General features: G+C 44.6%; 1 protein-coding gene across 1 annotated transcript in view; it reads left to right on the top strand.

Moving 5' to 3' along the window:
• Nucleotides 1-16,193, top strand: part of LOC119446283 (polyamine-transporting ATPase 13A3-like) — a 181,118-nt gene that overhangs the window by 156,549 nt on the left and 8,376 nt on the right. The window contains 10 exon segments of the mRNA XM_037710677.2: nucleotides 110-294; nucleotides 1,673-1,768; nucleotides 3,174-3,253; nucleotides 3,496-3,538; nucleotides 5,756-5,865; nucleotides 7,554-7,723; nucleotides 8,572-8,722; nucleotides 10,608-10,765; nucleotides 13,035-13,123; nucleotides 15,824-15,910. Of these exon segments, the coding sequence (XP_037566605.2) occupies nucleotides 110-294; nucleotides 1,673-1,768; nucleotides 3,174-3,253; nucleotides 3,496-3,538; nucleotides 5,756-5,865; nucleotides 7,554-7,723; nucleotides 8,572-8,722; nucleotides 10,608-10,765; nucleotides 13,035-13,123; nucleotides 15,824-15,910 (1,169 nt within the window).

Below are 16,193 nucleotides of genomic sequence, written 5' to 3'. Positions count from 1 at the left end.
TCTTTGTCCAACTTCTTTATTTGTGTTGAACTCATAGCCTCAGTGCACAACTCTTCAGCATAACGGTACCATGATGGTGCACTGTGTCCTTGGTGTACTTCTCTGCCAGGCGACAACATGCTGACGGCAGTGAGTGTGGCACGCGACTGTGATATGATCGAGCGAGGCCAGGAGGTGCAGATCCTCTCATCGAGCACTGACACATCGGACATGGTGCCTGTCCTCAGCTGGCAGTCCTCGGAGGCACCACCGCCTGCCAAGTCGCATCGCAAGGGCAGCGAACTCCTCCCCAACGTGAGCGAGGACAATTTCTTTATGCGTTGGCATCTTGTGCTCTGATTTTACAGTGTTAAAAGACATTTCGTCTGGCTGAAATTGAGGCATGATGTCATCAACGAAACAGATGTCAGTGACGGACAGGAAAAAATTTTTGGCAGACTCTACAGTAGTTTACATCTACACAATGCGAAGCATCCCAGAATCTTTGCCGCACGAGACGCTGGCGCATGTCGCAGCCCTAGCGGCCCGAGACGCACTTTGTTGTTTTCCTATTGCCTAGTCTTTTCAGACTTCGAACGAGCGAGCCAATAATGAATGAACATTTTCTTTGCCGAGCACTCTGCTACCATTTATTCGTTAATGGACTGAAACTTTTGCAACCAAAGCCTCAGCTAGCGACGTTTGGTCCTTTCTCTTGCTCCAGGTAATACGATAACAGCCAAAGGGGTGCGTCAAAAGAGAATGTGTGCTATAAGCTCATACTCGACACACTTGGCTGGTTCTCTTCCATCAAGCCTCAGCTACTTCCCATCCTTGACTGCAGATGGCAGTAGTTGTCTGCTTGTTGTTCACAAAAGCAGAGAGATACGCAAAAGCTGGCTTGACTTGGAGACGGATGCTTCACATTTTAAAAAATGTCACCGTGGATCTAAATTCGATCCGGAGTCTATTGCATGCCTGCCAAGTTCTTGACCGCAAGGTTTGCCGCATACAACAACATGGCACATTTCCCAAGTCTCAGGCTTCATGTACAAATCTAGTAGATTGTAAATGAGCAGCGCTGACATGGCCAGGTATACTGAGGAAGCACATATGGAATTTGCTGCTCATCTGAAAACAATAGTTGCTTTTCTTCAGTAGCAATAAGTACTGCTTTCTACTAATTATAATTTTTTGCTTCATCTAGCTTTTATCTTACTTCATGATAAAAATGAACTAGTGCTTTGCGACTTCAAAGAAATTGTTCAGTGGTTGGTTATCTGGGAAGGAGTCAGTGTATTCAGCTTGAAACCAGATGCAAATTAGCTTACAAAGTGCAAATGCACAGGTTACTAGGTGCGATTTCATCACTACCTCCACATGCGTGTAGCCGGTACTCATTTGTGCACTTTCTGCCTTCCTTGGATGTGGTAGTTGTTACTTAGGCTCCCTCTCCGGAATCAAAATCCAATTCTCACTTACCCATAACAACCATGGTAAGGAAGTAGCCTACCATCAAAAGTTGATAAGGCTTAATTGTGCCAGCTGAACAGACCAATAATGACTTCAAGTGAATACTTTACCAGATAAAACGGTATTAAATTTTGTTGCATGAGAATATCCTACAGATTTCGTTCTGCAGTGCAGCTTTCTCACGTGTGTCGTCTTCTTTGTTGCATGGTACACACCTTAGGGCGTGACTTCCATCTCTATGGGCCATCCACTTGTGGCTGTGACTGGAAAGACTTTCGCCGTGTTGCGTGAACATTATCCAGACGTCCTGCAACGGGTAAGCATGTTCTCTTTGCTTCATTGTTTGTTAATTTAGCTTGGTATTCGTGCCACTGTCCCTGAAGACGCTGTTGCCCTGAAAGTTCACAGCACCAGTCCATGATACTCTTAGCTTAACGTAATTGGTGTATTACACGAAAGCACCGAATTATATGAGCAACAGCAAAGTGAGAATTCATCTTGGTGAAGCTACTGCATCCTTAGGTGTTGAACAAGATGAGCCTGCAAAGCAGGTGAAACCTAAACAAGTATTTGTTCGCCTATAAAAATTTCAATAAATTCAGAATTTGAGTGTTCATCCTTGTCATGAATGGCACCCCCGTCTCCCACTGTACTCCTCGCACCTAGGGCCATTCCGTGTCCACTGAGGAAACTGCAGCACCCTCATTTCTGCTATCTATAGCAGCGATGAATGCCTCTTCTTCTAAAGTGTACAGGATGTATCTGTACATTTTAATGCGTATTATTCGCCCAGCAGGCATTCACTCACCTCGTGATCTTACGCTGCGTGCTTGCTATAGACTATCCGCATAAATGCTGCTCACTGGCACACACTGCCTTCTCCTGAGCCATGATAGATAACAAAGTTGTACTTGCAGTGAAAAACTTCGTTAAATCAGCGAATTTCATTATTTCGAGGTTTTAAAGTTTCAGCAGTAAAAACAACTTCACAAATTCCCAGAGCGTTGCTGTTGCATAGTATCTTGTCAGTAAGCACTTAAAAACAAATCGCAAGAAGGTCGGGCCTCAGCAGTGCGGGTATGTGTGCCAACACATGTGGTGCAGCTCGCGCCTAGAGCAATGCATCGGCAGTGGGTCACTGGTGTCGGAGATTTGAGTAGCTTACGTCACACGGCGCCGAAAGTCTTAGATGCCATGACTGACCATGCTTAATGCCCGCAACCATCATCAGATGGCGGCCACAAATTAAGCAGAAGTGCAATAAAATATGGATATTAATCGTGAGCAAAAAAAATAATAATAAAGAAGTCAGTTTCGACGGAAAGGTGGAGCATTGATGGCGGTAGTAAACAGGCTACACGAAGTAAGGTTCGTAGTTTTATCGGTGTCGCGTGTGCTCGGGCAGACATGAACATATCGCACTCGATGACCACAGACTCGCTGTCACAACGCTAAGCGAACGCTTTGCACCCACTGCGCCTCGGAAACTTGAGATTACGCGACCACCAACTCTTGACACCGCTGCACACCTAGTACAGTCAGCGCTAAAATTCCAGCATTCTCATGGGTGGCCCAGGCCCCAAGGGCGAATCCCCCCCCCCCTCTGGATCCGCCAGTGCTTTCAAAATGATTATACAAACAACAAACCTCGTTAATGTTTCTTGCCTGTATGTCCTGGCATTCACAACGTTGCTGAAGGCTGCGCTATTGAAAATCTGCAGGTGGCTGTGTGTGGCGCCGTGTTTGCACGCATGGCTCCTGACCAAAAGCAGCAGCTGGTGGAACTCCTTCAGGAGATGGGGTAGGTGGCCTTGCTCATAAATTAAAAGTAAATATGAATGTGTTTACATGCCTTTATAAGCATGCTGCTAGCATTTAGCATACAGTCGCCGACCGATGATTCGGACTCGACGGCCATTTTTTACCCAGCTTTACCAACAGCTTTTTCTGCGTCCGATTTTCATGCTCCACTTCTGACAGAATGCATATGATTAATCATCCAGGAACACATTTCATAAGCAAGTATATTTTTATGTATTTCAGGTACTATGTTGGTATGTGTGGAGACGGTGCCAATGATTGCGGGGTAAGCGATTCTCCTTGCTAAATTTTCTTCTGGGATTTTGCGTATGAATTGTCTAGCATTTGTCCAGAGCCCTTCGAACATAGCCAGTTACGAAACTTCCCATGGGTTCAATGTTTCGTTATTCAAACACGGGGATTAACGAAAACCGTGCAGGTCTGCGAATTGTCATGTCAACTATGAGCAACAAAACTGACTGTAACGCAGTATTTTCCTAGCACTGCAGCTAGAAAAACTGAAAGCAAATGTATGAACAACTTTCAATCTGCACATCTTTATTTTCATTTGGATTTCATTTGGTGTATTGAAGCGAAGTTTCACTTCGTCGCTTGCTGTTGGCACATTTGAAACCACTGCAGATGAATACTTGGAGTATACTCAAAGTTTGAATTGGAGTTTCAGCACTGTTATGATTGAAGAACTGTGGTATTTGTCATCAGCACTGTGGTTTAATGTTTAGGTCAACAGTTATTGGAGAATTTGCTTCTTCAAGTCGTGAGACCACTTGGTTTATCACACTCAACTGCTAATTAGAAATTCGGCATTTCTCTCTAAAGGTAGCTTTGCACGCCTGAAACAATTAAACATGTGTTGACATAAAATATAGCTCTGACATAGACACAGCTTTGTATAGTCCTCAAAATGGGGGCTTTTCATGCTCATGCCTTCTATACCTTGATTGATAAGGTTCATTTATCAGGTTTAAAATCCTGAAGCGACATTGTGGCTATGGGAGATTCCATAGTTGAAGGCTCCGGATTAATTTAGATCACCTGGGGGTGCTTTAGCATGCACCTAAATCTAAGTACATAGACAAGCATATTTGCATCTTAACGCGATTGCGTTAAGGGCCCCGTGTTGCAGAAAATCTGGCGTCAGTGTCGGCATAAGCGCCGGCATCGTTAGCTGAAATAATCATGCCGAACCTACATCATCCCGAACCACCCCCACCCGAGTGGGCCCTTCGTGTGGCGCAAGGCGTTAGTGAACAAAAATTGAATTTCTCAAAGTAAAATCCGTCAGAAAAATTGTAGAGTACGACTTAACCACAACCTACAGACCTGATAGCGTCGGATTGTAATTTGAATATACGAGAAAAAAGCCTGATAAGCAGCCAGGGATCGTTGAATGCTATCGCGTTCCACTCTTTAAGGTGAAGCTTAAGCGTCCTCCAATTCTGATGGTGTTTTGCTGTACTTTGGTTCTAGGCAACATTGAGGGGAATGTTGAAAACTGCGCCTTTATAAATTTTGATCAGGGCCTCATGTCGCAGAAAATACGGTTTCGCCGTCAACGGCGTCCAGTAACGCTATCGCGTTCCACTCTTAAAGGCGAAGCTTAAGCTTACTGCAAGTTTTTACCCCCATTGAAAAGCGGCTGCTGGGACTGGGAATCGCACCCACGACCTTTTGATTCTATAGCTTGTTGTACCATTACTGTACATATGCAATTTAATGTGTCCCCTCCTGCTACACGTTAATGAAGTCCTAATGTAAATTGTTCAGATACATAATTGGTAGAGGGTCTTCGAATAGGGATACAGCGCAGACTAAGACAATTGCTGAGAGAGAATATTGCAACAATGAGCGCTATTTGCAACTACCACCTAGTTTATTCATTGCCTGAAGCCAAGAATTATGTGGCGCACGTTAGCACTTGCACACAGGCTTACAGATGCAAGTTGCGCAGCCTTTGACTTCCTTCTACGTTGTCTTTACAGTTTGGGTACCGTCCTATTTATCTAGTTCCATTGCATGCGATCAGATGTCTCATTATCACATCTGTGTAGGCCAAGTTAGTTCTTTTTCTTCTTCTGATAATAAATACATATTTACGAGCATCATCATTATGGCTAATATATTAGCATTATGGCCATTGCGCAGCTGCTCAGTTCTTTAAAACTTGCGAGCACATTAATAATCATACGTGAGGATAAGTGCGTGCAAGTCGCAGCATCATCTACTAAGTTGTTGTCATTCACTGCAACACGTCGGCTCCACCGCAAGGCACCAACGCCCATTGTGGTTGCTTGCGCAATATTATTGAAGACTTGGATGACTGTACTTTGTATTTCTACTGACAGTGAACAAAAAAAAAAGAAAAGAGTCAAATGAATTGAATAATGTATTTATTTAACCAGGAAGTGCATGGTTGATGTGTATGTCAGTAAACATTTCTGGTCCACCCCCCTAATTTTTTGACCAGTTGGACTTTTTTAAGGCCCTGAAGGCAGCACATGCTGGCATCTCTCTCTCGGACACGGAGGCATCTGTGGCATCTCCTTTCACATCAAAGGTGGCCAACATCTCCTGCGTCCCCACGCTCATCAAGTGAGTGTCTCAGACAAGGAAACAACCACATGACATCGAATCAAAGTGCCGCTTGCCAAAAAAAAAAAAATTTGTTGGCCCTTCCACTCCGCGAAGATAGTTAACCAGCAAAGCTGAAACGTGGGGCCCTGGTGTTTATCACTGGATTAATCCTGAGGGTTCGTTAAAGTATTTCTCAAATATGAGGTTACACAAACGTTCAGCTGCGACGGGGAGAACGATGTCACTGACGGTATGCCCGCAGTTCGCCATTGTTGCTTGCATTCGATGTTTCGAGTTTGCTCAGCAGCATGGTTAGCAAGCAGCATTCGCCCGCCATTGCCGCTTGCGATTCTTCTAAATTAAATTGCTTAAAAATTAAATCTGTCCGTTACGTAAGAAAATGAATGGCTCATACCCCCTTAAGCAACGTTTCATACCCCGTAAACGCGGCTTCCCCATTACGACGAAAGAAGAGAAGTGAAATTTTATGCTGGAATGATGAGTGGCAATGCAGCCAGCTGAGGAAGAAGACGATGATGACGAACGCGGGTGCAGTGGCACGAGCGCGTGCTGAGCACGAGCACCAGTGAACCCGAGGGGCGCCAACGAGCCAGCTGCGGAAGAAGACGACGCTTGAGCCAATGCTGATGATCATAGTTTTTTGTACACACCTAGACTGATGGCACCGACGCAGAAAAGTGTGTTGATTTCAATCTAACACACGGTGGCACAGCATTTAGCGTTAATCAACACTGCACATTTATGTGGCGCCATTTGTTGGGTGGAAATCGACATACTTTCCCGCCTCGATGCTGTCGCTCTAGGCCTAGCAGTGCCAAACCAATCTGAATAATAGCAACAAAACAGCGTTTATACTTTGTCCTGAGCGTGATATGAGACGAAGCGATGACTGAGTTTACCATTTATTTCTTGCTGTCTTAATGCAGAGCAAGTATAACTTGGGTGAATTAGGATCAAAGCGGGCAGCCTGGGTGTTGCCATGTTGTTACACACACTGTACTATACAGTGGGACTGTCCCTGTAAACTTACCGAAGCCTGGTAGACTTCACGCATGCAGTCATGACATCTGGTATTGGTAACAGTAAGACTATGCTAAAACACTCTAATAACTAGTCTGTACTTTGACGCTGAGCATCGAATGTAGACATTTTTTTCGGCGTCAAGTGAACGCAGGAAGTGTCAGTTCTGGTCAGTGACTGCATGGGTAAGAATCTCGTGCTGCGACTCTATTCAGTTGTACCACACCTCACGGTCCAGGGGCGAACGTGGCGTCAGCCACTGAGTTCGTTGTGGAAGTGTCTGTGGTGAATGTATTTTAGCGTTAGATGCAACTTCATTGTAATAAATTTTGACTATACTGTCAGCATAATTTAAAACGTGAACCGGAAATGACTAATCAGAATGCCTGTTAAACATAATTTTATAGAAGTATGATGTGTAATTGCTCCGTAGCCAGTTTATAACATGGAGTCCTAAGTGGATGTTTTGAAATCCCAATTGAGACACTGTTTCGAACGCAGGTGAATCTGGAAACATAAAAACGCACTGTAGTAGTTTCGAAATTGTTCATGTTTGAATTTTATTTATATTTATAATACTTCACATGGAAGAATGGAGCATCACTTGCTCCAGTGCCGACACTGTGCCCTATCTGAATCTATGCGGTCCTTTCATCTGTTCGCAGGGAAGGCCGTGCAGCACTGGTGACTTCCTTCGGCATCCTCAAGTACATGGCGTGCTACAGCATGACGCAGTTCACCTCGGTGCTCATACTGTACTCGCTCTACTCCAACCTCACTGACCTCGAGTTCCTGTACATTGACCTCTTCCTCATCACCCTCTTCGCCGCCCTGTGTGAGTACGGTAAAGCTGAGCTTCTAGAAAGGATAGACTCTGCCGTGCCTGTGCAGTGTAGCCCAAGCTGTAGGGCATGCAATTTAATCAGGAAATCAGATTCACACTTCCACAACACATTTTCTGCTATGGCACAAGTCTACTCCTGCTTCCATTGGATAAGCGCAGGCGGGGGAAGTGTTTGGGCAACAGACAAGTTGATAGGTGAAACCACAGGACAAGCATGCCCTGCCTTGAAGAATCTGGTTGTCATTACTTGTGTGCTCAGCAAGTGTAGCTTGTTCAGATGTTGATATAGATAAGCTTCATGTTTCTAAACCGAGGAGTATGGCAATACGTGGGCAGAAAGAGAAGACAACTCTTTAAAAAAAAAAAAACGCTGTTCACTACAGTGTACACACAATAATACTTGCCCAGTAGCTTTTGAAAACGTGGTTGTGTATACGGTATTATCAGTCTTGCCCTCTAACGAAATTCATCACCCAATTTTCCAATTTATGCCACTAAACTTTTTTTGCCAGCACTGTCAGCAGTCTCGTTACTGCATCTTTGTGGTCATCCTCAGCAGCTTATCTAACTTGTCAGCAGCATACACAAGGACACTCATTGGGGATTAGAGGTATGGAGAGGTCAATCTTTTTCCAGTGCCTGTTCTAAATTACCAAATTGCTTGTCTTTCACTGTCATTTCTGTGCTCTTATGGCCTACCAAGCGTTAGGTTTTGCAATGACCCGAGATTTGTAACTTCCCAAGAAATTGTTTAGCCATTACTTCGAAAGGGCTTCTCAATCACGTCTTTGCAATAGCTTGCATGGAGCAGTGACATAAGGGAAAACACTCTTTTGCAGTTGGCCGTACAGAACCAAGCCCCACGCTGGATAAGCGGCCACCCCCGTCAAGCCTGATGGGAGTCACACCACTGACGTCCATTCTTAGTCAGATTACACTAGTCATTCTTGCGCAAGTTTTTGGCATGGTGGCTCTTTGGAAGCAACACTGGTAGGTGCCCTTGTTTCAGTTATTATGATTACCCATAACTCAGTGCGCACATTTGTGATCAAATTCACGTCGTGTTGAAAAGATCTCCTGCCTCGGGACAGGAGTCTTCGTGTCACAGGTTTCCAGAGGACAAATCAGTGTTGATAACATTTTATTGCCAATCACGACAGCCACACTTGGTGAGATTTAGTGCTCCAGCATTCAATAGTAAGTTTTTATTCGCTGTGTAATCTGTAATTTCTTTTAACGAAGAAAAAAAGCTAGAAGCACGTCACATAAAACTATGACGGAAATGGCTTGCATCCTCCCGCGATAGCATAGTGCTGTGGTATTCTGCTGCTGAGCGCAAGGTCGCAGGTTTGATTCCCGGCCACAGCTGCTAAATTTCAGTGGAGGCGAAATGCAAGAATGCTTGTGCAAAAACATTTCATTATGGCACCCTTCATAACTCACTTTGCTGTTTCAGGACATTAAGCCTCATTAATTTAATTTTCTGAGATTGCAAGTTCAGGTCACATAGTGTCACTAACATAACATGTTCTTGCTCATCAATCGCTGCTTCACATGCACATAGACAGACTAGTGACAGACTCGCGCTTACGAGGTGCAGATAGTCGGATACTGCGGTGCCACATTGCTACGTGCCTTGGTGAGACTCCTGCGATGTCCATTGTGTGGTATTGTGGTGCCGTCCAGTAAGCACTCGAAAAATGGCAGCTGTTGCCTCCAAGATGTTAGTGTAGACGTTTGCATTTGCAGATGTTGTGAATGTTTGCTGTTCTCTTATTTTTAGCCTGTTCAGACATATGACACACAAGGCTTCAGACAAGATGGCGCAAAGCAGTGCAAAGACTTAGTATAATTTGCTATTGCAAGTAAAAACATTCGGGCACTTTATAGAAAAAAAGGAAGACTGATGACGTTCTGTGAGCTTCATAATCTGCTTTTATAAAAAAAAAAAAGAAGAAGAAGAAAACTGTGGCATGAGCACTTTGTGGGTTGATGTGTACACTGCTTATGTACATAGCACATCGCTTAGCAGGCATATGGCGTCGCACTGCTAAGCACTAGGTCGTGGATTTGATTCCAGTCACACAGCTGCATTTTGATGGGGACGAAATACAAAAACACCTGTGTACTTAAATTTGAACACACATAGCAACCCCAGATGGTCAAAATTGATCCGTAGTCCCCCACATCATAATCGTATTGTGGTATTCACACGTAATGCCCCAGAATAACTTTTTTTTTCTTTTTTTTTCTTTTTTTAGTTAGAAGGCAATGAACAAACACGCATGGAAGCGGCTGCTATCGCTGTCACTAATTTGTGCCTCTGGAGAAACTCCAAAAGCTTTTCTATTCTTCTTTTTTTTCATTGCTTTTAAATCTGCATTGTAACTTTTGTTTCTTTCTCTATACTGGACCATCCCCTGTACAGACCAGCACTTTTCCCAAAACTAGAGTAGACGGAAAGTTGCAGATGCCCAAACCACCTCCTTTATAGACTGAATGCTGTTTCCTACCTGGCTGATCTGCAGCAATTAACAAGGGAGTGATCATTACAGGTCGTGGCCATTATTATACATGCATCTGAGTGCCCCATCTGGGGCCATTTTCTTTCTCGCCTGCCGCAGTGGCTTAGCAGCTATGGTGTTGCGCTGCTAAGCAGGAGGTCGCGAGATCAAATTCTGGCCGCGGCAGCTGCATTTCGATGCGGCACATTGCAATAACACCTGTGTCCCGTGCATTGGCACATTAAAGATCCCCTGGTGGTCAGAATTAATCCTACGGCATGCCTCATAATCAAATCGTGGTTTTCGCGCGTAAGACTTCAGAATTCATTAATTCGTTTATTGGGCCCTTTCTTTCTTTTCTTTCGTGACAGGTACCACCCACATGAACAGGTTCTTGGGGCCGATGTGCAAGAAGAGCTGGCGTGCCACGACAACTACACTGTTTTTGCGGTGTCTGTCTTCCAGTACATCACCCTGGCCGTGGTATTCTCTCGAGGGCATCCGTACCGCAAGACAATCCTATCCAACTGTGAGTGCTGGCTTTTGTACTGCATGTGCAAAGCAAGGCAGTGCTATATCAAAGGGGAGGACTGGCACAAACATTTCGCTCTCATTTTGAAGTTTGAAGTTTATTTTCAGTTCTGACAATACATGGAAAAGCATGATTTTCTTGGTGCTGGAGCCAAAAGTAAAAATATTGTGTGCCTGACTGGGCTCCTGTCACCACGAGTAACAATAGAACAGCATGCAAATGGTGTGAAAATAATGTGGTATAGTTTTCTGTATAGTGATGATTACAGCTAGAAGATTTTCAGTAGTTGGTAACAATGAAAGCACGCAACAAAGAAAAATAAGACGGAAAGTGAAAATTATGCAATACGTGGAATTGAAAACTACGGAGATGCATTCAAAGGAAAAGTGAAGCAACTAAGGGCAGCTATCTATCTAATAAGCGCAGTTTCATCCTATTACTAAAAATGGAAAGATGTTAAGCTGGTTCTATGATGTCAAATATAGCATAGTATTCACTAGAATACTGCGTGTGCAATCAATTGATTTCTGTTCACAGTGCCACCTGTGCGCACTCGTCTTTTCTTTAGTTGTTTGCTATTTCTACATGGGATTACAGTTTTTATTATAGTTTCTTGCGTATCACCCATCAAGATTCTTTCATACACATGTGGTTGGTGGTTGCAATGTGACAGACAGCTTGCATTACGTGACACACACCTGGCTTCATGAAAGGACAAAATCATCATTCACCTGACATTGGCTTGAAGCAAGACAAGGGAAACCCATAGAGAGCCTCACAATTGAGGGAAACATTTGTCCTGTTCTGGGGATCCAATGCCTTTCTGGGCATGGTCGCCCAATTGTTCTTGCTTTCATGAAACTTCCTCTACCTCTATTTCCGCAGAGCTGAGTTTTCGCCATGCACTTGGCAACAGAAGCCTGCCACTATTTAATGCAGAAAAACTTGGTGATGGAAGACAGGGTGAATGTTAGAGAATAGTACATTGTGCATCATGATTAGAAGTGAAATTTTTATTATTTCATGCAAAAAATTAAAAGATACTATATTTTGATGTCTGTGCTTCTCAGACAGTATGTAAGGATAAAATGTATAATTTTGCTTTTAGTGCGATAGCAAATATATTCACACTCCAGGCAAATTATTACTGTCGCCGTGATGTTCCATAAAAAATCCAAGTGCGATAAGAATGAGTGGCCTGCACGCCGTATGCTGTGGGTGCGAGAGAAAGCGTGCGAGGGGGAGTCCAGAAGGATGGTGTAGAGTTACTGTATATGCTCCCCTTGGGGAGCAGAGTTGCGCATCTGATTGAACGTGCCGCTCGCGCCCCTATTTGCCAAATCTGCTCACATGGGCAAAAAAGCATCCTTTTGAGGGAAAGCCAACTTCACGGCTACGCCTGCATCATAGTGTCTATGGCCTGTACTGCCACCCACCACGCCACCGTCGTCGTGAGCCTCTGTGCACTGCCGCCCGCCACGCCACCTGGCCTTCGCGGAATGTAGGAGCAAGCCTCGACATCTGAGCCGCGCCGTATCCTGCATTCAAGAGGAGTGGCTTTTCTGCTTAACACAGATGCGTCGGCAGGCAAGATGGCAGATCTATGCGCAACTCCACTCCCGTAGGGAGCATATAGAATAACTCTATGAAGATGGCTTGATGCACGCCATATTCCTGCTTGCACAGTGTATGAGGTCATGTGACCAAGTACGAGCTAGGGCAGGCCATAGCTGTGCATGGCTGTGCGCGTGGTTGAGCGCATACATTGCCCACGGGCCGTGCCTTGCAGGTAATCTGCGGTGGGTTCCAAGGCTAAGTGCAAGGCAGACCGCTGGTTGTTTTATGCATGCCTATTGTTGGAGGTTGCGTAATCTAAGCTTTGGAGATGCGGGGAAGTGAGAGGCAGCACGAAATGTTCGATCCACGCTGCCGGTGCTCTTCATTACGCCGGCAGGGTGATTGGTTGTGACAGCGAGTGCTTTCAGTGATCGAGTGAGATCTGTTCGTGTTCGTCTGTGTGGGAGTGACACCATGCTTGTTTATTTAATTAGTAAGCAAAGGCTTACTGCAATTTATGTGGCCAATAAAACTTAACCTCACTTGTCCAATTGTCTAATTCTTTGCTATCGCTATCAGTGTTTCCCCTTTCAGGCGAAACTGTGACTCTTATTTTTTTTGCATAAGCTAACATTTAGATATTCGTACTCTTTAAAGATAGGTATGCTGGAATGAAGTGTACGTTGAATGTGTTTTCTATCTTTCTCAGACTTGTTCATATCAGCGTTGGTGGTGATGACGGCCTTTAGTATGTACCTGGTGCTCTACCCCACAGAAATTCTCATCGCTGGCTTCGAAGTAAGTGCAGTGTCTGTCCTTGCATGGGTGACGTTTGCTCTTCGCCTCTGCTTGCTGGTCCTGGTTGCTGTTGTGTTCACCTTCTAATGTTTCCGACTTCCTTCTGATCGCATATTAATAGGAAGTTTCAGAAATGAGATACAAACAGCTTGCATGTCCTAAAGGGATCTTAACGCACCATAAACATAGCTTCAGTGGCATTGTGCATGCAGAATACAAACTCTTTTGCATGCAAGGTGAAAAGTGTCTACTAAGTTTGGGTCTACTATCTTGAAGGGTCCTGAACCATTTGCATGGGTGTTTGTATCGGTGCAATTCTTCCCACCGTTACTGTGTGTATTCATTGATGCAGATTAATAAACAGGCTGAAGTGAAAATGTGTTTCGAATTTGTATAAGAATTACCTACATACATCTGGAAGTACGACTATCATACTGTCTCCGACTGTCGTCTGCTAATGCTCGCCCGCGCCCGCCCATGTAAGAATGAGACTTTGACCACACTGCTTATCAGGTTCGTAGCCGTCGGGTTTCGCTAATTTCGACTAGTTTGGAACACTCAACTAGCCTCAAACCATGCAAAACTTGGAGTCAGACCACACGTACGCTTACCAGCGCACGCTCACTCCTGGGCGCTCCTGGCTAGACGCCTTGGCACACTTCGCATCGTATTGAGCTATTGCACATAATGCACAATTTCGATGCGGCTGCTATCCATCGGTCAAGCTGGTGCAGGACAAAGCTGGTCCGCACCACGTAGCACGGCCAGACTGGAGCACATAAGTGCAAAGCACACTCTCCAGCCCCATTGTGCACATAGTAATTAACCACTACAGTTTCATGTAGCTGCGTCTGCAGCGTAGTGTAGATACTACGGCTGTCGCGGGGTACTGCAACGAGCCGGCTCACTGAGGACAGCAGCCTGCTCTAATTGGTATCTGTGGGTGACGTGAGTCAAGGTTTGAGCACCAACATCTGACGAACAGGTCATCGCTCCTTCCTGAGTTGCACAGCCATCATGTCGCCATCATGGTGGAAGCTTGTTATGTTAGGAATCCTTTCAACGCGAGTCTGGAGTGCGGCATCCATCGCTTAGCCTATGTGCGCAATGCCGGCATCGTACGAGCGAACATGATGATGAAATTGTTCAACTCTCAGAAATTGTGTGATTGTCGTAGAGATAAGTGCGAAAGCAAATATGCTACTCATGTCACTCGATACGAGAACAGCCGTGCGTAGATGTCTAGTACACTGTAGCACAGCAAAGGGATGTGACCCCGTGAACTCGACCGTAAGCTGAGGTTATGGGCTCAGAGTTTGCTGCGTTGTAGGCGCCAGAAGCGGAAGTAATGGCGTCTTATGTGAACATCCAAAATCAAATTTGAACTGCTCGTCGCGGTGACATTCAGAAGGCAGGGAGTTGTGGGTACCACCCCGCTCCGCCGTAGCCTTGTCAGTGCAAGACATTGAAGAAGGACCGGGAGCATTGCGAACTCCGCTTCTGCTGAATGCATCGAAGTACTTTTTGCTGCAAAGTATTTCTGAAATAGTATTTTGACGTCAAATGCATCTTGCGATTTTGATAACTACTTAGTCAAACTACTAAGTCCTTTTTAAAAATTCTTGCAGTAGAAGGCTTCCTGGACGGCCCCTTAGATCTCCTTGTTCTTCTTACTCATGTCTTCATCCTGAATACTGCCCAGAAATGGCAACATTTTTTGCAGAATCCTTTACATAAAACAATGTAAGCACTATTTTAAGCATTTATTTATAGCACACAATCTCAACCATTTATTGCAAAAGTGATGCACAACTGCACTATGCAAGAAAGATGTTTATACTCTTGCAAAAGAGTACGGATAAAGCGTGGCAGGGGTTTTGAAAGATTGAATCAAATGGCAGGCACGCAGCCTTTGGTGTGAACTGATAGCTCTCAGCTGTACGTATAGGAATAATATTTGACTCAGATGCTCATGACACTATTGTCCAGTAAATAAGCAAGTTTATTTAGGATGTTCAACAAATGTTGTGAGGCCTCTTTACAAGGACACTAAAGAGAATCACTAAATCAGTTTAGACTAATAAAGCACTCTTTCAAAACTGTTTTCAGATATTAATTTCACGATAAGAAGTTCAATACACGAAAGCTAAAGTGAATGTAAAAATTCCATTTCCTGAATTTTGTGCCGGTACGTCAGTGTAAAGTCATGGATTTCAAAGTATTTTCTCCTATTTGGGTCATTGCGATGCAGTAAAGGTTCTTGGAACTGTTCAAGTTCAGAGTTTAGTTCCTTCAGAATGCGACATAATCCATCTTTACCAATAAAAGATTAACCAAGCCAAGCAGGCGCCGCCAAAGTCTATGACATCAATGAAAGCTGGTACATGAACTTCAAGAAAGCGTCACCACCCACTTTTCATTCTTGCACCTTTTCTAGCTTATCGAAACCTCTCTCGCAGTAGTGGCTTTTTAGGTATTGTAGGAACATAATTTACAAATACAGCTGAACCTTTTTCTCCTTGGTGTCCATAAAATAAGGTATGCTGGTTCTTGCACCACGTCTGTGCTGCAATTGAAAGCACAGTGTCAACGTGGCGTTCCCTTTTACAGTGGGCTATACTGTACAATTGAAATGTTGCTTATCACACCTGTGTTGCTAAGCACGTTTCCTTATTCCTTCTTCTCTCCCATATTCCACAGTTTGACATGACGGATATAGATATGAAGTTCCGAATGCTCTGCGTCACCATTGCTGTGGGCCACTTCATCATCGCTTACGTTCTGGAGGTAAGCTATCACCATTTATGCAAGGTGGTGTGGCTGCAGGAGTGCTGAAGTTTAATGTTATTGTGATAGCAATTTACTTTGTGGACACTCAAGTCTCATTTTGTCACTGTTGGCGCCGCCGGGCTGTTCCCAGTGCGACAGTTCATGCACAGCCCGTGCAGCCCAGCCAGCAGAGTTCACTCTCTCCGCTCGCTATGGGTTGGAGGTCACGTGATCTGCTTTTAGATGCCAGGGCAAGCATGTGAGGGCGAGCCGGGAAGACTGGTGGCTCACTACTTTCCCG

Source organism: Dermacentor silvarum, chromosome 3 (assembly GCF_013339745.2).
Source record: "Dermacentor silvarum isolate Dsil-2018 chromosome 3, BIME_Dsil_1.4, whole genome shotgun sequence".
Classification (NCBI taxonomy): Eukaryota; Metazoa; Arthropoda; class Arachnida; order Ixodida; family Ixodidae; genus Dermacentor; species Dermacentor silvarum.
This window is presented reverse-complemented; position numbering and strand designations above follow the sequence as displayed.